This window comes from Nannobrachium achirus, assembly GCF_963921795.1.
Source record: "Nannobrachium achirus genome assembly, chromosome: 15".
Taxonomy (NCBI): domain Eukaryota; kingdom Metazoa; phylum Chordata; class Actinopteri; order Myctophiformes; family Myctophidae; genus Nannobrachium; species Nannobrachium achirus.
In genome coordinates this window covers 3,273,596-3,295,561 of record NC_137822.1, presented here as the reverse complement: position 1 = coordinate 3,295,561, position 21,966 = coordinate 3,273,596, and the positions used below count along the sequence as shown (strand labels likewise).

The 21,966-nt window shown below is 41.7% G+C and overlaps 1 protein-coding gene across 1 annotated transcript; it reads left to right on the top strand.

Moving 5' to 3' along the window:
- Positions 1–4,293: 4,293 nt before the first annotated feature.
- On the top strand, positions 4,294–21,598 carry ddx56 (DEAD (Asp-Glu-Ala-Asp) box helicase 56). Its single transcript, XM_080742450.1, has 14 exons — positions 4,294–4,376; positions 5,544–5,705; positions 7,724–7,878; positions 10,234–10,404; positions 11,506–11,596; positions 12,311–12,552; positions 14,826–14,966; positions 16,440–16,553; positions 16,758–16,852; positions 17,762–17,835; positions 18,189–18,278; positions 19,349–19,454; positions 19,741–19,832; positions 20,645–21,598. The coding sequence occupies exons 1-14, from the start codon at positions 4,320–4,322 to the stop codon at positions 20,723–20,725; spliced, it is 1,671 nt and encodes a 556-aa protein (XP_080598576.1). The 5' UTR covers positions 4,294–4,319; the 3' UTR covers positions 20,726–21,598.
- The last annotated feature ends 368 nt before the right edge of the window (positions 21,599–21,966 follow it).

The following is a 21,966-nucleotide window of genomic DNA, read 5'->3' as shown; positions in this document are numbered from 1 at the left end:
GAAGATGCGCCGAGACTTACTTGAAGATGACGGCCCAGGTCAGAATCCTCGGCATTCCCGTGTACATCCACAACTCGCCTTGCACGGCCATCCAGCCGGGCAACCTGCCGGGGAACTGCTGGCCATTCCACGGTTCCCAGGGTAGCCTGGCGATCAAACTGAGCATGAAGGTCGTGCCCACGGCCTTCTCCCTGGAGCACGTCGCCAAAGCCCTGGTGCCCGGTCAGAAGATAGACAGCGCCCCCCGGGAGTTCAAGGTCTACGGCCTGGACTACGAGAGCCAGGAGGAGGGGACGCTCCTGGGCCGATACACCTACGAGGAGGGCGGAGAGCCCCTGCAGACCTACCCCGCGTCCGAGGAGAACGAGCGAGCCTTCGAGTTCGTACTGCTGGAGGTGCTGTCCAACTGGGGGAACCCCAACTACACGTGCGTCTACCGATTCAGAGTGCACGGCATGCTGCCCAGCGAGGCTCCGGCAGCGCGCAACACGGATTTGCATTCTCAGTCGACTGATTCCAGTCGTTCGGAGTCCACAGAGGGAGGAGGCATGTGGACGAATTTTGGCTTTTTCGGAAGCAAGAACCCCCAAAACTCTCAGAGTTAACAGACCCTTAACGGTCCATTTAGAACACCGAGGGTCCCGGCAGACCTATACGCCCAGGCCCTTTGAGAACCGCTGCTCCAAAGGATCATTTATACTCGGTTGAGTGCCGGTGTCATGTACCCGGGAATAGCCGATCTACAAGCCCATGTAGAGCTTATAATCCTGCTATAGCCAAGCCCTGCAGAAAGTTGGTTTTAACTGGCTTTCTTCCTAATAAAGCTTTTCTTATTTAGTTTCTGTTTTCTGTAAAGCGACTTTGAGTATCTAGAAAGGCGCTATGTAAATTATATGTATTGTTAATATTATTGATATTAGGTTATTATAATAGTAATATAAATTATTATAAGATTAAAGAGTATATATTTAAATTGGTCAAACTAGCAGAATACATGTTCCAGAAGAATCTTCCAAAAACCTTAGTGTCTCAGATATTGAATAAAAGCAAAGGTTTAGAACAATCATTTTACCAACAATCATAATTTGACCATTTGTGCTCATTCTAAATGAAACAGTAGTGTGGGGGGGCTCCCCAGGCCTGGCCTGAAAAAACCTTTTCAGCGATGAGATTATTGTCTTTTCTTTCTTTCTTTTTTTTGCTTTAATCCCTTTTTTCTGTAATCCCTTCAAACCAGCAAACGGCGAAGTCCTCGTGTTGGTTGTTTGTTTGTTTGTCTGTCTGTTTGTCCGAGGCTAATCTTGCAAACCACTGAGATTGTTTGTGCCTTGATCCGTAGTATGTCAAGGATCTGTCCTTGGACCTGTTTTATTTTCCAATCTACACAAATAACACTTCACTGCACAACTGCAATTTCCATCTTTAGGCAGATGACACAGCCCATTAGGAACCGGTACTAAACTATACAATGACTAAAGGATTTTGTGTAGGCTATGCTAAAAGTATTGTTCTGATATGATTCTGTTAACTAACCCTTTATAGAGAGAGTGCAGTGCTATAAATATTCAGGTATTTGGATTGATGATAAACATACTTTTAGAGTTCATATTGCTTAGCTTTTAACACAGTTGAGACAGAAATTAGGGTTTCATTTTAGAAATAAATCTGGCTTCCCTTTCTTTACATGCAAAATAATAGTTGAATCAGTTTTACTCTTTGGATTACGACGACGTTAGGAGGATACAGGGGTCAAAAGAATACTATTTACATTTTCCTTCTCACATAATACTTTTCATCTTTTGATATAAGAAACATTTATGTTCCCTAATTAATAATGCCATTTATGAGATTTCATTAGGTAAGGACAAGACCATTATTTTAATGCAATAAGTCAGATTGAAGGGGTGATTCAGTGGTTAGGGGCAATTGTAACGCAGTAAAAAAGTAGATCTTAAATAAAAGCACATCACTAAGTAATAATTATTTGTTATAACGTAATATTCTTACTTGTTTTATACATATAATTACAATTAGCATATTTTAATTTAAAATGTAATTATTTTATTTTCAAATTGATGTCTTTTTTATTTAAATTTATTTTTGTGTTGGAATGTTGTCAAATATGTTCATCTTCTAGCATAGTATATAATCCCAGACAATTCTGCTTGCATTGTAACACAATGTTGACCACGATCACTCACATGATGAATGTTCACATGATGAAATAGTCTACTACTTAGAAACACCTATCATAGGCTGCTAACATTAGTTTTTAGACCAATAACATAGAGACACAATTCATAAGTTTACATTTGCTATCCTAAACCTTAGACAGCAGAAGGAAAATACGACAGATTATAATTATTCTGATTATAATAGAGTATGTATTTGTGTGTTACATTTGCCCCCATGTTACTTTTGACCCCGAATTTATATGTCAATGCTCAAATTGTTGGATGCAGTTTATCATAGCGTTTTCTAATTCAGAGTGCACTCTGCACACCACTGCCTTAGCATTAGTTTTTATTTATGTATTAATTTGCATTAATTCATGTTATTTTAGAAAAGCTCCCCTCTCATCATTTGCTTTGCTGGAATGTTGGTAACCAGAACCACTCACAAATGGGATTGGGATCAGTGGCATCAGTTCAGAAAAAGGTATATGGCAACATGACTGGTGTCTTGACAAAGACACCAGTCATGTTGCCATACCTTAGCAACAGGCATGATACATTTATTTTAAGAAGTACATTCATTTTTTTCCCAAAAAAAATCTATGGTTTCTTGGGCTGGATATGGCAGTGATCGTAAAGGAACCAAAATTGTTCAAATCCTAGAGGATCCCTACCCTATATACCGGTATAGACTCACAAACATGGCTCACCCTGCCTGGCTGAAAGTGTATTATTTTTCTTCGCCTTTCAAATGTGATGTGTTTTTTTTAACCACTAAATCATTAATTAATGTGACAGGATACTAGTCTAATCAAATAAGAGCCATAATCTGAAGATTGACACGTTCAGAGTTATCAACCTTTTGCTGGGGACCTCCTGGCATTTTGTTTTCATTACATTTTTAAATGTTTTACTTTTTATTTTCTAATGAAGAAAGAATACAAACAATTACGGTACTCTCGTCTCGTGAGTCGTGCACTAGAAAGACAATATTATCATTATTTCAATCAAGATATACTTAAAAACTTCTTAAACACTTAACCTGAATGGACATTAAAATGGTGGTATTGCCAATTTATTATAGGCCTACCCTAGCTATGTCTATTCTACCCAACAGCACTTACAATAATTTAACTGCAACAACACTGATTCCTTATTACTAATTGACTATTACTTAGTCTCCATATAGAGAATTATACATTTTTGTGAATTGGGAAATTCTGCATAATGAGTATTTACTTTGACGTAGTAGGCTACTGTGTGTAGGTCTATAATCTGATACCAATAATCTGAACCACTACAGTGGTTCTCAAATTGGATTCCAGGGACTCTGGGTTCCTTTGTGGGGGGTCTAAATTGACCCATACAAGTCTACAGGTAACTCTAACGGGTCCATTTGGTTCCATTTGTATACTGTCAGAGTTAAGACCAGTTTTACTATGTAACTTTTTTTATAAAACAAATCTTAAAATTGTCCTAACTGTTAAATCGCTAAAGTTTTAGAACACCCACTCCGTTATTTTCAGCTTCTGAAGCCTTCTCTTTATATGTTTTCTATGAGCCGTGAGGGGGGGAGAATTTCGCGCCATGATTACGTAATCTGCATCATCTGTATACGTTGTGTATACGTTGCCCAATCACATCGCCGATCATGCACACATGGTACACTACCGGCCAATGCAGCGCATCTTGAAGTGGGGTCGCCATATTTGTAGTCGCCCGTGTGTCTCTTTACTCAAAAGGTAATCTCGCCTACCAGGCAGGGTGGAATAGTCCGTTTCTCCGGAATGCCTGAACGCACAGGAACCAGGGACCCCTCTAAAGATAGCTCTCGGCGTTGTGGAGGCAGACGCGGGGGTGTGAAGGTACGAAAAACGGGCGAAAGACGCGAACGCGACCGCGGTTTGCTATATGGCTACTGACCACTAGTTGAGAATCTTACACAGTATAGCTTTAAGACCTTGAAATTTGAAAGTTTGAGAAACACTGTTCTACATTGAGGTTCTACTGGGCCCCAAAGAAAGCAAATGAGGACCTCTGGTGGATTCTGTTGGTACTACAGCAGGTTTAGAACGTCGATAGTTCCATCGTGACGTGTAATTCCAGCGTCAGTGCGACACACGTGTGTAGAGAAGAAGTGGAAAGATGGCGAGCAAAAGGTTACAGTTCCATGAAATGAGCTTAGATGATCGCATTTTAAAGGTAATAAGAAGAGTCACTCCTAAACAGTAAACATTTCTGTTAATGTATCTGGTTTTTAACTTTGAGATGTTACAATTTAACCCACGTGTACCTCTCCGGATGCACTTGTTTACATCCTAAACTGTGTACCATGCTAGCCTACGTTAGCTGTTATCAGCCTAGTGTTTGTGTTTTTAAACCTGTTGCAATGTACAGTATATAAAGAATAACATTATTTTAATTAATCTGTTTGGTAGAGTATGTTACTATCACTAGCAGCACATCTGTATGGTAGAGTATGTTTTTGTTAATATAACTACTAACACAACTAATAGCCTACATGGTTTATGTAATATTTCTTGACAGGACTAAATATACATGATTTGAACATACTGTTTGTAAGGCCGAATATGTCTACAGTTACTACAAATGGTTAGGTTACCAAACCAGTGGTCATTATGTAGACTTACATTAAGACACCTCCTGGAGGTGTCTTAATGTAAGGCTAGTCATTATGTACATTTAAGTCTGATAAAGATGTACAGTACTGTGTCCAATTTAACGCGTTGTGCCCACAATGTTAAGGTGCCCAGTGCCCACTTTTCCTGTATCCTCTTAAAGCATGCATCCTGTTCTTAACCAGATGTTTGTCAATATCACACTTTGACGTTTAACAGAGGAAGTGAACTCCACTGACTCCACCTCATGACGAGTCGGTTACATCTCTCCATTCCGACATGTCTCCATTCCGACACTAACCATATCTATCCCTTACCCTTACCCTAACCTATGGAAGTGTTACCACTCCGACAATAAGAAGTCAATGTCAGAATGGAGACATGTCGGAATGGAGAGAGCCCCCCTGACGAGTCCAATCATATAGAAATACAAAAAGTACATAAATAGTACACACACACACACACACACACACACACAGTAGACCAACAGGTTACCTTTCAGACTAGCATAAAGGTACAGTACAGGCTACATTTGGTTAGCCATCCTATTTATACCCGTCTTGTCATTTTGAGACATAAAAAACATTTCTGTTTAGTCTAGACTCTACGGTACGATACCTCAGTTGAAAGTGGTGTCACAATTCTCCAAATCCACGATTCAAGTTCCACTTTTTAAAGTCACAATTGCAATTTCCGAATGGTTTTACTCACTAATCCTGACTTGTTGCAGGCTCTGGCAGACCTGGACTGGGCTCAGCCCACCCTGATCCAAGAGAAAGCTATTCCTCTGGCTCTGGAAGGGAAAGACCTGTTGGCCCGGGCCAGGACCGGTTCTGGTAAAACTGCTGCCTATGCTGTGCCTGTCATCCAGCGCATCCTGGCCTCTAAACAGGTGAGAAAACCAGACTGAGAATGAAGTCACTAGTAGGGATGGGACAATAATCGTTTATCGTGTTAAAATACACTCATTGATTGATTGATTTGAAGAATTTATTAGAAGTTTGCAATAGAAAAAACTACAGTTTCATGACAGTACAAATCACTGGTACAAGGTCAACTAAAAGGAGAGCCTAGAAAGCCGAGGCTTATTTCCACAGGAACCACACTTCCACACTTTAAGTATGTCATATAACATTGAAAGACAGACGGATAGAACATAGTACTTTATCTAGGATAATATCAATTTCAAAAGCTGAAAAAGCATAACATCAAATACAAAGGTGGAAAATAAGGGTGGGGGGGAGCATGGGGGCTTAGTCTATTTACAAGTCACGGGTAGCAGCCGCCTGAAGGTGACTTTTCATACCGATTTTGAAGGAGGCTAGGGATTTGCTCTCCTTTAAGGCTTGTGGAAGGACGTTCCACATGTTGATGGTATAGCAGGAGAACGAGTTAGAGCCTTGTTTAGTGTTAAATCTACGTTGATGATGATTAGTGGAGCTGCCTCTGGTGTTGTGATCGTGAACATCCTTGACCTTTTAAGAAGTAGTTTGTCAGGTACATCAGTATCTTGAAGGTGTAGTGTATCTTGTACTCCAGGCCCATTGCAAGATGCTGTACTCTGTCAGCTACTTTGAGCCACCCCGCGCTTTCTTGGTGATGATGGGTGAGGTGGGCCCGAGGAGGAAGACCAAGCACGACCCTAATTAGTTTGTTCTGAGCTGTTTGGAGCTTTAACTTTAAGGCAGCTGGGGCATCGCGATACCAGACAAGGATTCCATAATCAATGAGGGACCCAATAAGAGGTTTAAACCTGATGCGTTATTTATTGTGAAAGTTATCCTCCACCATGCACTGGGATCAATTCACCTTTTATTTGCCGAGCTGCATATCCTTGACCATGTCCGACCGTCATGGCCCAGTGTCGCTGTGAAAAAAGTTGTTTGAGATAAAGCAGTTTCTCTACAGCGCAATGAATAGGAGCCTATGGATATTATACGGTTCCGGATTATGTCATCGCCTAATGGAACACGGCACAGTGAGTAGCTTTTCACCGGCTTAAAGTGTTAAGGAACTAGAATAGTTAAAATCCTGAAGGATCCAACCCAACCCTTCTTGCGGTTGCTTTCAATAAATTAGGAAATGATTTATTGATGAATCACACAAAACGTGTGTAATCCATCAATGTCACATTTAATGTGAGTGTGACATAGTCTTATAGAATGTGGAATAAGTAGGGCTAACATGAAGTCATGCAAATCAAGGAAATATATATTGATATTTATTTTCAGTTTTAGGGTCACGTCTACCAACCCGCGCATATTAAAAACAAATGATGATTCAAAACTGAATGAGGTGAAAACGTCTCCTTGTAACTGCTGTGTGAGCTTCCCACTTCTCAATGTATTTAGTTGAGGTTTAACAACAGTCAAAACTATTTTCAGTTGTCAGTGTATGTGTGACACATCGTTTGAAAGCTAGCCATCTACACTTTCATAATCTGTAAAAAGAAAAAAATAATAGAGGTTGCTATCAATTTAGCATTTTTGTGTTTGTTTCAGTAATGTGCAGGGGTGGGCGATATGGAAAAATACAATATCACGATATTTTCCCAAGCTGTATCACGATACACGATTTTATCACGATTCTTTCTTCACGTTGGTTTTTATGGTTATTTTTCAAGTTACTTGACAAAAACTAGACTCTGGGTTCCTTTTGGGAGGTCTAATTGAACTTTAGAAATGAATGAAAATGAAATTTAGACCAAAATGCAGGTTTAAATTGAATTCTGCAATGAATCTCTGTATTAACGATTTAAACAGCATTTTTTACAAAGCTCTCCCTCAATTGTATCATGATATATACGATGCTTCTGAAAAGGCATATCGTGGAGACATTGTATCGTCTCAACGATAATTATCACCATATCGCCCACCCCTAATAATGTGTGTATGTTTTTGTGTCTTCCAGAGAGTTAGCGGACAGGACGTGAGGGCATTGATCCTGGTGCCCACCAAGGAGCTGGGTCAGCAGGTGCAGTCTATGATACGTCAGCTCACCGCCTACTGCGCCAGGGACGTCAGAGTGGCCGACATCTCCGGCAAGGCTGATCTATCTGCCCAGAGGTCAGTAACAGTTAGAGAACTATTAATCAATTGAATGATATATAAGATAATTATACAAATTATTTAAACGTTCCTCTCGATTATTCGATTAATCGGAAAGGGAATCCATCGAATAATCACTAAGAAAATAGTGGATAGTCGCAGCCCTAGTCGGTACTGAAGTCATATATATACGTACATACTGTACAATGTTTTACACAATAAAACACTCTGCCTGGAATCTATACAGTTGTAGCACTAGCTTGTTTGTTTGGCTTTGCACATTGAAACCTTTCATGCGTCTTTAGTCACATGAAAAGTAGTTGGAACTTTGTGTGTGTTTGTGGAATCGGAGCAGTCTCATCAGAGAGAACAGATTATCATCTTGTTTGTCACAGTTATCCATATTGTCCAGATTGACTGCAGATAAAGTATAACCACTTGAGCCCGAGCGTCCCTATACTGGGGTCGTACATTGAGTGAAAACGGCAGATCTACAAGCTCACAATCTGCTATTTTTGAACATTTTCAGCTCAAATGCCATGCCCAAAATAGAGGTGCCAGGTCGAAAGTGGTTTAAGGGAAGCCCTGGCTGCTTGAACCTTTATAGCGAAGTCAACTATTCTTTTCTTTTATTCTGTGCTATCCAATAAGTAGAAGTGCCCAAAACATGATTTTAAAGAATGAAGGTGATGGTTTGTCAGTGATTGATGTAGGAAGGCCTATCTTGATGATGTTGTTATGCCTGTAACTGTTTTTCTTTTCTTTTTACATAATTTTAATCATTGTTTCAATGTTGAGAAAGGTACATGCATTTTGAAACATGTACAAAACAAAAATAAGTGTAAATAGACAATCTAAAAGCTCCGAACGCGTCACATTGCCAATATTAAATCTGCTGTATATGGGACATAATACATTTATTTTGATTATTGTTATCGACCATTATCAGTCTTTTCTTTGTTTTACGTTTTTGTCATCTGCCCCCGTGCAGCTTTGTTTTACAAGACCTAAAAGGCCACACAAACTAAATGCAGGGGCGTCAATTGGGTATGGCAGGGGTATGCAGCTGCCATACCCTGGGTCCAGAGGGGAAAATAGAAGTTACTTTTAAATATAAATCCATGAATGTCTCTGTCTATCTGTGCTGGTTATTATGTTGTTAAATAACAGTAAAGTAACTACAAATGCAAAATTTAACAAAATGGTCACTTTAACAAGGTATTATAATTATATTATCCCCACTTTTTAGGGCTGTCCTCGACGCAGGATTTATCAAATCGATTCGAGTCCGACGCGTCGACGAATCGTTTATGTAAAAAAAGAAAAAAAAGTGGTGCTTTAAGCTTTTAAAACCACGTCAACGTAATACAATAAAACAGAAATATGTTTTAAGCCTTTAAAGTGAATTAGATCCATGAACTACAGTGCATATTGAGACATAATAGCGGTGGACACTGGACATTAATGACGATAAGATTGCGTCCAGCCGTGCGTAATTGTGAATTGTGGAGCAGAGTAGAACAACGGAGGAGAGAATAATGCATCTCTTTGACAGCATGTCGTGTATTATTTCCACAGGTTGTATTTTCTCAGAGCACAGCGCTGCTGTATCAAAAGAGCTACAGTATGTTGCTGATCTGGTGCGAGATAAAAGAAAACAGTTCGCCCGTCGCTATTCATTCCTCAGCCTGAGTCTGACCACCACACACCCGGCAGTGAAAGTGAAAGCGCGTTGCGACTCGCGCTGGCTCTGCTGCTGCTTTGGCCAGCTCTCAAGTAGAATAACAACAAGTCGACGCATTTCCTCTCCATGCGGTTAACTTCAAAATAAGAGCTCCCTGTCGTATGATCAAGACAACTTTCAAGTCACGTGAACTGATTTTATTTTTAAGTCTAGTTTACAAGTAGTAGGAAGTATGGACTCAATAAGAATTACATGACAGTCACAGTCCAGCGCTCTCATACCGCACCACAGTAACTGGTGTGATAAAAAAATAATGTATTTTTGACGGCTCGACTCAAACAATTGGCGTCGATTCCGGGGGCTTAAAACAATGCGTCGATTTTTAGAGGACAGGCCTACCACTTTTATTCTCCCCATTTAAAAAAAAAAAAGAAGAAAAAAAAAAGTATATTCCCAGGTTCCGCAGGTCAGCTGCACAGGTGCAATGCATTACTGTTAATTGTGGCATGTTTACTAACATGCCAGGTTTAGCTGCACTTGAACAACCGTAGAAACGGGGGGGAAATAAAATGTACTTCTTAAAATAAATGTATCATGCCTCTTACTAAGGTATGGCATGTTGCCATACCTTAGCTTTTTTTGAACTGACGCCACTGACTAAATGCCAAAACCTTTGTGTTTGTGGGCAGGCCTATCCTGATGGAGAAGCCTGATGTGGTGGTGGGCACGCCGTCGCGGGTCCTGATGCACCTGAACGCCCAGAACCTGGTGCTCAACACCTCCCTGGAGGTCCTGGTCATAGACGAGGCCGACCTGCTCTTCTCTTTTGGCTTCGAGGCGGACCTCAAGAACCTGTTGTGGTGAGAACACGCGCACACGATTTCTAAAAAGGCATCAGCAGATATCTTATGTTGTAAAATGCTTCTATTGTTTATTCAATACATACAGCAGGGTTCCCCAATTAGTTTTCCCCAAGGGCCGAATTATGTCTAGGGTACCACAACATTGCAGGGGGCGACGGTGGCGTTCCCGCTACTCAGCGACAGTTCAGATATCGTTGTTGTCGGGTGAAAATCTTGTATGTCCAAAACCGTTTGTTTTGCATTTACGGTATCATTTTAAAAATGATTTAAAGGACCTACACCATGAATTTTCACTTTTTCTATTTTAAAACCTTTTTTTGGGGTCCCACTGGCACCTTCTATCCTCACAAAGTCCTATTTCTGACAATTGTGTCTTTCTCTGGTTTTGGGAAGACAGAGATGAAAAGCTTTCCACGGGTTCTCAGAACAGTGCTGTTCTGAGAGTTGATCCGTGTGACGTCACACGGATTCCCGTTAAAAAAAAAAAAAATCTAAAAAAAATATTTTTTCAAAAAAAAAGATCTTTTTCCAAAAAACTTTTTTTTTTCAGTGGAAAAACCCCACTAGATGCTCCCCTGAGCAAACAGAGGCCGTTTTGGTATTGCAGCTGGAGAGCCTCTTTATAGTAGAGCTAGAACAAACAAAAGGAATGGTCAGAGTGTTTGTTGAGGGTTAAAACCTGTCTAAGACTCAATTTTGAGCATATATTTATACAAAAAATATAGTTTTAAAAGCATGGTGTAGGCCCTTTAAACTAGTGAAAACAGGTGATCTACAAGCACACAACGCCTCGCACCGCACCGCGAGGCGTTGTGTGCTTGTAGATCTGCTGTTTTCACTACTTTTGTTCGATGGCCTTGTATGAAGAAGCTTAACTTTGCGAAAGAACGTACACATTTGGATATTACAAGGTTTCCACCCGACAATGATGATATACTAGTGTTGTTGCTGCTATTATACCACCATTATTACTGGGGTTGGTGGGGGCCAGACAGTAGCCCCCCTGCGGGCCGCAAATGGCCCGCGGGCCGCCTATTGGGTAACCCTGACATACAATATACAGTAAATGCACTGTTGTTGTTGTTGGTTTTAACGCAGCCATCTGCCAAAGATCTACCAGTCCTTCCTGATGTCTGCCACGCTGTCTGAGGACGTAGAGGCTCTGAAAGAGCTGCTGCTGCACAACCCTGTAAGAGACACACTCAATCCCGCACGCACACACTTATCAGGGTCACTCTAGTCACAAGTCTATACTTTTTCCATTTCTCTTCTCCACATAAAATCACACACAGTAACGTCACAAACATTAGTCTGTAAGGACACACACACACACACACACACACACACACACACACACACACACACACACACAACCCTGTAAAGTCACGCACAAACACACACCAAGTATTAGTGGTTTGTTGAATGTACACGGTCAGTCATTATAGTGGTTTGTTGGGACATAGAGAGGATCTAAGGGAGAATGCATGTCCCAACAGTTCACGTAGGGACATTTTGTGGAAGGTAATAAAAAAAAGTGTCGCAATAACTAGAAATACAAGTGCCCCAAGTACAACATAACATCACATTATCTGAGCAAAAACAATTTGTGAGCACATCTGTCTCGAGGCTAAGTGGTTCTGGCTGTCCTGCGCAGCTTCTCATAATAAACATAACCACACACATACTCACACAGGGCCTGCCGCCTGATACATGCTTTGTTGTATCGTGCGGTGTATTGCATCTACCAGAGCTGATCAACAAGCGCACAATGCGGCGCGTCCGCGCCGCTTGTGATCCTGCGGATTGCCTATGCTGTAAAACAGTGGTTCTCAACCTTTCAGGCCGCGACCCCCAAAATAATCATATTTTAACTTCCGTGCGTGCGTGTGTGTGTGTGTTGTAGGTGATCCTGAAGCTCCAGGGCTCCCAGCTCCCGGACAGTGGTCAGCTGTCTCAGTACGTCATCCGCTGCGAGGAGGAGGACAAGTTCCTGATCATCTACACGCTGCTGAAGCTGCGCCTGGTGCAGGGCAAGACGCTGCTGTTTGTGGGGGCCGTGGAACGCTGCTACCGCCTCAAGCTGTTCCTGGAGCAGTTCAGCATCCCCGCGTGCGTGCTCAACTCTGAGCTGCCCGTCCAGTCCAGGTCTGTGTGTGTGTGTGTGTGTGTGTGTGTGTGTGTGTGTGTGTGTGTGTGTGTGTGTGTGTGTGTGTGTGTGTGTGTGTGTGTGTGTGTGTGTGTGTGTGTGTGTGTGTGTGTGTGTGTGTGTGTGTGTGTGTGTGTGTGTGTGTGTGTGTGTGTGTGAGACGCACGTGATTGTATCAGGGTTCCCACGGCCATGAAATTCCTGGAAATATTTTGAAATCAGAAAAATATTTTTCCATTACTGGAAAGGTTTTGGAATTGATCAAGGGTCCTGGAAGGTCCTGGAAAAAATAGCTATGCATTGTCTTTGGTTATTGATTTTGTTAACATTGGCCAAAAAGCTGCCTGCACATTCTGCGCAATGCACGATGGGATGTTGGAAAGTTGTGGATAGAATCGGGTCAAAATATTCAAAGAATTGCACACATTTTTACGATTTTTCAAAAATAGCTGAGAGTGTATATCTGCTTTTTTCCAATAGCTAAAGCATAAAATGATACGCAATAATGTGTATCCGGTCTAACTAAAAATGCATCCTGACCAGTGTTGTTTTTGTTGACGAGACGATAACGAAAATGACTTCGTTGACGCCCCTTTTTTTCACGTTTATGACGTAACGTTAACGAGCTAAAATCTCTAGTCTGGTGACGAAAATATGACGAGACGAATGTGTGTTTTCGTTGACTAGACGAGACTAAACGAAAATGTTAGTGTGTGGACGAAGTCAAAATGCATGACCATTTTCTGCCGTCCGTTCCGTCATATTTTGGATCAAAGACTGAGCAGTCTGCTCACTCTGCTCTAACTCCAGCTGTCCCCAGACCGCAGCGCATCTAGCCTCTCCCTCTGTTCTCATGCATAGAAAGCAAGCAGGCACTGGAGTGGAGAGGCAACGCAGCCGTTGATAGAAAGTAGCGGCCGGCACAAGCTGTTGTAAACCGCATGATTGGTAGATTCTCTGCTTTGAAAACTGCCTGACTGTAATTTTTTTATTCCTCTCCAGTCTCCTCCAAGGCTAAAGGAACGGGGCTAAAGCGCAAGCATGCTAACGATTTAGCCACGTTCCTTGAGGAGGAAAAACAACAACAAACATAGGCTAAAAGTAACAATTATGTAACGTCACAGCATCGATGCAGATTCAGAACGGCACGCGGCTGCATCGCAATGCAAGCAAATTGTCTTAATCTAAAACTTTTTAAGAAGTCCTCTACTCAATCGTTTACGAATATGCAGTGTGTATGTTCGACACAGCACAGTACACACTGCCGCAGCCGGGCACAACCAGTGGCGTCAGTTCAGAAAAAGCTAAGGTATGGCAACATTACTGGTGTGACACCAGTCATGTTGCCATACCTTAGCAACAGGCACGATTACAGTACATTTTATTATTTCCCCCTGTAGCTAAGGTATGGCAGCTGCCATAGCTTGCCATACCCAATTGACGCCTCAGTCTGGGCACAACAGGACTCAGCGTTTGTCAATCTGTGGGTCGAGACCCCAGAGAGGTCCCAAAATGATTTTGGGGGGTCCCCAAATGATTTAACATTGTTTTCTCACTCAACTTAAACAAAACAACATAGAGTGTATTGAGGGTTTATGTACATGTCTAAAGTGACAACGTAAGGACTTTTTTAACCTCTGAAATGACAAATTAAATTGACAAAGGTCAAATTGTCAAATATTAGAGGCTGAAATTGTGAAAATAGCTGATCTACATGCTCACAATGCCTCGCAACGTGAGGGGTTGTGAGCATGTAGATCTGCTATTTTCACAATAGAACCGTGTTATACAAAATGTTGTGCCTCATCTCCTAGTGCTCGTCAGGGTGGGGGTCCCAAGTTAAAATATGATTATTTTGGGGGTCGCAGCCAGAAAAGGTTTAGAACCACTGCCTTATTGACTGTTTCATTTATTTATTTCAAGACCCATTTTTCATTTTGACTAAAACGATTGACTAAAACTGGACTAAAACCTTTGTGTGGGTTCGTCAACTAAAACTTGACTAAAACCTTTTGAGTTTTAGTCGACTAAAACTAGACTAAAACTATCAGGGATATAAATGACTAAAATCTGACTAAAACTAAGAAGCATTTCGTCAAAAAGACTATGACTAAGACTAAATCTAAAATGCCCGCCAAAAACAACACTGATCCTGACCCACTGTTTGGGAACCACTGATCTTTGGATTGATGTTATTGATTTGAACCGTGTCTGATCATACTCCATAATGTTGTTGAATTTGATATAATATCCATACTGTCCCCCCATGCAGGCTTCACATCATCACACAGTTCAACCAGGGCTTTTATGATTACATCATTGCCACAGACGAGCACGCGTTGGCCGATCCCTCAGCGTCGTCATCACAGACGGGTGTGGGAAAGGGGAAGAAGAAAAAATCAACAAAAGGAAGGTGAGTTGGGCCTATTTGTTTTTTATTTTATTTTATTTGTTACTCACACCAGAGCCCATCCACGCATTTCTCTCTATTCTGCAAGCTACATGCAGTGGAGCCGAGAATTCTGACCTATATCAATATATTATGGAAAGTATCATGATTTACTGGCCGCCCTGGTCTAGCGGTTAGAGCAGCGGTCTTCAACGTTTTCAGGCCAAGGACCCCTTAGTTGAGAGAGAGATGAAGCAGGGACCCCCACAACCTTTTCATAGATTCCATATAGTTTCATTGTTTGACAGCACAATCATCAGTGTATTTAGAATTGTGTTTTCAGATATTTAACTACTTGAACTGTCAATACTTAATACACTTGACCTTTCACTCTGTATTTAGTCTGCTCTTTTTCCCATTTACACCAAACCTCTTTGCCGAAAATAGTCAATTCAGCGCGAGGCGTTGTGAGCTTGTAGATCTTCTATTTTAGTCTAAAATTCTCAGAATATGGACGCTAGGGTTCAAGTGGTTAAAATAAAAAGGGGGGGGGGGGGGGGGGAATGTTTCTATCACAGAAAGATTTGGAGGACGCCCGGACCCCCTGTTGAAGGCCCCTGGCCTGCGTTAGAGCACACTCCTTTTGAACCTCGTCTGGGGTCGACGCCAGCTAGGGCATGCGGTCGCAACAGGTTCTATTCCTAGCGTGTTTCCTAAAGATGTGCGTCTGAAGCCTGTCCCATACGGGAGTCTCAGACGTAAAAAACGAACGGATGATGAGGGAAAGTATTTGCTATTAATTTGCCCAAATTCCGTCCTTTGAGGATCACTTCTCTACAGGACAATCTGGTCAGACGTAATCCACCCTTTGGAAATGCATGTTCCATAGAGCATGGGTCTTCAACAGGGGGTCTGGGACCCCTAGGGGGTCCTCAGAGTTACTACAGGGGGTCCTCCAAATCTTTGAGTGATAGAAAGTTTTTTTCTCCTTTTTTATATTAACCACTTGAACCCTATAGTGTCCATATTCTGAGAACTTTAGCCAAAAATAGCAGATCTACAAGCTCACATTGTTGTAGATTGGCTAGCTTTGGTGTAGAGGGGAAAACGAGTAGACTAAGTACAGAGTGAAAGGTCAAGTTTATTATGTATTGAAGGTTCAAATGGTTAAATATCTGAAAACACAAATTGACATGAATCGAAAATACACTGATGATTGTGCCTTCAAACAATGAAACTATGGAATCTATGAAAAGGTTGTGGGGGTCCCTGCTTCATCTCTCTCTCAACCAAGGGGTCCTTGGCCTGAAAACGTTGAAGACCCCTGCCATAGAGAGATTCCTTCTAATATCTACGCAGTAATATTGGTCTGGCCATGCCAGGCTAGGTGAGATGGTCCGATGGGCGGGAGCGGTGTCCCTGAACCTGTAGTACTGCAGAACCAGGCTTTAGTTCCATTGTTTGATTGATGGATGTGTGTATGTGTCTTTGTCATAGAGCCAAGGATAAGGAGTACGGAGTGTCCAGAGGAGTGGACTTCCAGAATGTTGCCAACGTTATCAACTTTGACTTCCCCACATCTGTTGACTCGTACATACACCGGGTTGGAAGGTAAATGTCTAACCCTTCCCCACATCTTATACAGTTGGACGGTAAATGAGTGAGTGTGGGTCTAATTTAACACATCTAACATGAGTGTTTGTCTGCACTGACAATGTATGAGGAGTCACTGGTTGGATGAGGCGTAATCCGTGTCCCCAGAAGTTAATAAACATCCGTTTATGATTTGATATGTAATCTTTTTTTTATTTACAGAACGGCGCGAGCAGACAATCCTGGTACAGCTCTGTCCTTGGTCTCGCACAAGGAGCTTTCCCTGCTGGCGGAAGTAGAGGCTGTCTTCACAGCAGGTAAACAGACTGTAGTGTACAGTGTACACCATATGGCCTCCATACTGCCATGCCAATAGGCTCTATGCACAGCAGCCATATTGGAAGGAAATTGGGTCTCGTCCTTACTTCCTTCACATGTGTTGCCAATGATGCTAATGAAGACTGTTCCATTCAGCTCAGGCTGCGATAATGTGCATTTTACTGTGCTACATCAGTGGGTCTCAAAGTGGGTCTCTTGTGTTTCCTTGAGTGGGTTCCAAATGGCCTTCTACGCGTGTGAAACTCAGTGTGCAAATGGACCCATCCATTTGTACTCCCAGACTTATGGGGGTCCTTGAAATAAAAGAAGTTTGAGAACCACTGTGCAACACTAAATGGAACAGAGCCTTCATTAGTATAATTGGTAGACCTGTGAAGGAATACTTTATGTAACTGTTCTACCCCGGATTTGAAGCCTTGCTTGCTCGGGAGGAGAAATGACACTTTGTGTCGAACCAAAAACAGGATTGTGTCAAAGGCTGTGTTCAACCTAGACATAGGATCTAAATGTCTCAATAAAAGAGCAAATACAACCACCCCGATTGTATAAAATATTTTTTATTTCTATACAGATTGGACAAAATAACATTTTATGAACACAAAAAAGTACATAATACAGCTTTAACTGGAGTTTGGATCAAAGTGTAAAACTAAGCAATGCATATCAAATGCAAATCAGGATTCTGTCAGTAACTGCATTGTCTGCATTTCTGGTCACTGACTGTCTTGGTGGAATAAGGGTTTTTGAACAACAGCCTTCCATGGTTTATTCTTGTTAGTTCTAGGTTCTCGTGGTTTTTGTCACCTTACGTTTGGTGACTTTGGTCAGACAACACAGACTCTGTTAGTTTTAGATTCTAATAATTTTGTCACCTTATGTTTGGACAGATAACACAGAGTGCGCACTAAAGCCTTATGCGTTTAAAATGGAGGAGATCGAGAGCTTCAGGTACAGGTGCCGGGTAAGTTTCCCTCATCATAATGTCATACTACGTAAAAAGGAATATTATTTTAAAGGCTGTGTAAATTATGTTTTCTTGTTAAATTAAGTGCTGTATGTTCTTTATGTTCTAATAGTAATCATTGCTGTAGAGTGTTTTGTAACGGGTCTACCTGAAAATGTATTTTCTGTATACTAGAGCTGGAGAGACAGGGAGACCCCTGTTATTGAACAAACACTATAGCAGTTATATCCTCAAAACCCTTTAGGATCGGACCCATTTAACATTTTCCGTTTGGTAATAATTATGTTTAAATTGATCTGGTTAGATGCTCATTTAGTGCTGGGTAATAATTTAGTTTAAATTGCGTCTAGGATGCCATGCGCTCGGTGACAAAGCAGGCAGTAAAGGAAGCCAGACTGAAAGAGATCAAACAGGAACTGCTCAACTCATCGAAACTTAAGGTGAGTTCTTCATAATCTAATCCTCTGACAAGACTAAATGGACTCAATCTATACATGACATCCACATTCCGTTTCCTAAAATAAGTAGTGCAGTAGAGGTCTTCACGGGTCCAATTTGAACTACCCGAACCCAAAAGGACCCGGGGGAAATGGACCCGGACCCATATGGCCCCGTCTATCATTTGGAATTTGAGAACCGTTACCCGATCAGCCCCGAGACGTGATGGATCCGATCCGAACGGCCCCGCCTGTTATTAGAAAAATTGGATCCGAAACCCGAGCAGAACGGGAGATCCGAGACCCGAACCTGTCGCCCCGAAATGAAAGAATGCCAACGTTATTATATTAAGAGTTGTATCAGACATATTTCTTACCTAACGTCGCCACGGTGCTGCTGTTGCTGTCAGCGGCGCTGTGCCTCTCGCCAAAAGATGATCTTTTCCCAGACCAGTAAGTCAATGCGGACAGTTTGTTAATACAAATAAATCCATGTTTTTATTCCTTCTTCTTTGGCTAGCCAATGCTAATGCTATCGTTTTCTGTCGCATGTGTTGTTCATTATATCTTTCTGCTTTGAGTGTCCATTTTGCTCTGCAGAGCATGACAACACGCAATGACAACTCCATTGTAAACCGTTAACCAAAACGTTACGTTAATATCTTTGATAATAATAACAATCCAACTGATACAGTCAGTGTTGTTGTGACTGAGTGAGTTATACTTCTCAGTTCTCACAACCAATGCAACAGATTACATGCTGCATCTTTAGTGCCATCATGTGGCGTTATCTATTTGGTGCAGTTGTTGCGTTCGCTTTCACTTCAATCTCGGCCTGTCTCGGCTCCACTCGGGTAACAGGAGATACCCGGGGAACCGGGGCAGATGGCCCCGGCCCCGGCCCGCCCCGCGGTAAAAGCTCGAAAACGGCCCCGTTACCCGGCTCGGGGCGGTTCGGATCGCGGGTAATTTCGGATCTCGGGCAGGTCCGAAGACCTCTATAGTGCAGTGTTTCTCAACCTTTTTAATTTCAAGGATAATTTTTCTGATTTAATGTTTCCGCTATAATCCAGGCATATTTCGACGACAACCCCAGGGATCTGCAGCTGCTGAGGCACGATAAAGACCTGCACCCTGCCGTCATCAAACCCCACATGAAGAATGTCCCAGACTACCTAGGTAAGACCTGTACTGTACATCACTTATAATATCGTTGCTGTCAGGTGGAACATTAGAATGATGTCCAAAACTGTTACTTTTCATGACTCAAATTAAAAAGAAAAGAAAAAGAAACAGATCTACAGCACAAGCTTAAAACGCTGCGCAGTGCGATGCGTTTTGAGCTAGTAGATAGGCTATTTTTGTTCTTTGGCGCTGTAGTATGACGACGTAGGGCATTCATTTGTATTGCACAATGTTGTGTGCCATCGTTAATGGTTTCCGTTGATCCCCACTCCTCCTCTAGTTCCTAAATCCCTGAAGGGGGTCGTCAACCCTCTGTCAGGCAGGAAGAAGAAGTGGCGACAGCGAGATGGCGTCGTTAAGCCCACATTCAAGGTGAGAAACTTTAGGAGTTGGGAAGTGAATGGTTGTCAGAGCAAACGTCTTTTACCCAGGCTAATTGTTTTCATAATTCTGTCTGAGACCTTGACATTTCAAACGCATGGCACATTAACTACTTAAACCCAGGGTTCCCACGGTCATGAAATTCCTGGAAATATTTTGAAATTTTTAAAAATATTTTTCCAGTACTAGAAAGGATTTGGAATTGATCAAGGGTCCTGGAAGGTCCTGGAAAAAATAGCTATGCATTGTCTTTGGTTATTGATTTTGTTAATACGTCTGAAATGACAAATTAAACATTGGCCAAATTGTCAAATATTAGAGGCAGAAATTGTGAAAATAGCCGATCAACATGCTGTGAGCATGTAGATCTGCTATTTTCACAATAGAAACGTGTTATACAAAATTCCTTAACTCTTAGTGCTCGTCAGGGTGCCCAGTTAAAATATGATTATTTCGGGGGTCACAGCCTGAAAAGGTTGAGAACCCTGGCATACACTACCTGTCTTTGGGCATTGCGCATAGGAGTAAGCGGCTTGTTATTGAGCTGAATTATTGTTATATAGTCCTGGAAATTGGGTTAAACATTCTGGAAAAGTTTTGGAAATTAATTGGTAAAAATGTGTGAGAACCCTGTAAACCTTGTATATTTAGTTGGGGGCTCTTATCTTTGTCTGCTCCTCTGCGTCACATCTCTTGGCTGAAATTTCACCAATCTGCAAGCTCACAGCACACCCATTTGAAGGGAGGGGGGTTCCCTTGAAATTAAAACATTTGTCAATCAGTGTCTGTCTTTCTCTTTTCAGAACACACGAGGCAAGAATCCTTTGAAGAGCTTTAGTTACAGTGGAGGCAGGAGGAAAGCTGGCAAGCCTGGGAAGTCCTAGAGACGGCTGGAAGTACAGTAGTGTGTACTGTAAGTCCTAGAGACGGCTGGAAGTACAGTAGTGTGTACTGTATACTGCTGTCGGGCAAAGTTGTGAAAATATTCTGAAACGTAATGGATTTGGACAATAATGCAAGGTTTTCCACCCGACAGCGATAATATACAGTTCACGGCTACGATAATCTGTAGTGACGTAATTCCAGGAGGAAGACATGGCTCAGTGAAGGCCACCATGGATTATATGGACAATAACATTCAACCTGCCATCGCTATTTTGGGCTGGTCATTATAACAGGGTTCCCACGGTCATGAAATTCCTGGAAATACTTTGAAATTAGAAAAATGTTTTTCAATTACTGGAAATGTTTTGGAATTGATCAAGGGTCCTGGAAGGTCCTGGAATGACATATTAAACATTGGCCAAATTGTCTCATATTAGAGGCAGAAATTGTGAAAATAGCAGATCTACATGCCCGTGAGCATGTAGGATCGGCTATTTTCACAATAAAACCGTGTTATACAAAATTCCTCTACTCTTAGTGCTCGTCAGGGTGCCGGGGTCCCCAGTTGAAATATGATTATTTGCGCATAGGAGTAAGCGACTCGTTATTGAGCTGAATTATTGTTATATAGTCCTGGAAATCGGGTTAAATATTCTGGAAAAGTCTTGGAAAAGTTTTGGAAATTAATTGGTAAAGTGTGGGAACCCTGTTATAAGTGAAAATAGCTCAATGCTTGGTGTTGTGGAGCTTGTAGATGGCCCCACAACACCAAGCACTGAGCCGCGCGGTGGGCACGGGAAGTGCTTTTGCGTTGGGTGTCAGTTTTGAAGATCAATACATAAAATAAATACACAAATATGTTGTCATGTAAATAGAGCATTGAGGCTCAGACTAAAAAACATTTGTACTTAAATAAAAATGTTTAATTATAAGAATGCGTCATGCCTGCGCATCGTTCTCAATATCCCTTGAAAAGAGTTCTATAAAATAGTATGTGTGTCAATGCAGAGAATCTGTCCTCTACTACCAAGCTGCAGCCAGATGGATGGATGGATGCTCTTTCTCCTAACTGCTGCTGGCTACTAGAGTTGGGAATCCTTAAAGAGTAGGCCTACCTCTTAGCGGTCCGATTCCTTAACGGTTCACTTTTAACCTACTATATATTTGTAAAAATCGATATAATTTTTACCTTTGTAAAACAAATAACACAAAATCAATCATACATACAGTATTGCATACA

What these genes read in the sequence shown, in the direction of transcription:
- ddx56 (XM_080742450.1), top strand. Translation starts at nt 4,320, where the DNA reads ATGGCGAGCAAAAGGTTACAGTTCCATGAAATGAGCTTAGATGATCGC. An exon ending in AGCTGCTGCTGCACAACCCT is followed by an intron (nt 11,597 to 12,310) that starts GTAAGAGACACA and finishes TGTGTGTTGTAG; the next exon opens with GTGATCCTGAAGCTCCAGGG. An exon ending in TACATACACCGGGTTGGAAG is followed by an intron (nt 16,554 to 16,757) that starts GTAAATGTCTAA and finishes TTTTATTTACAG; the next exon opens with AACGGCGCGAGCAGACAATC.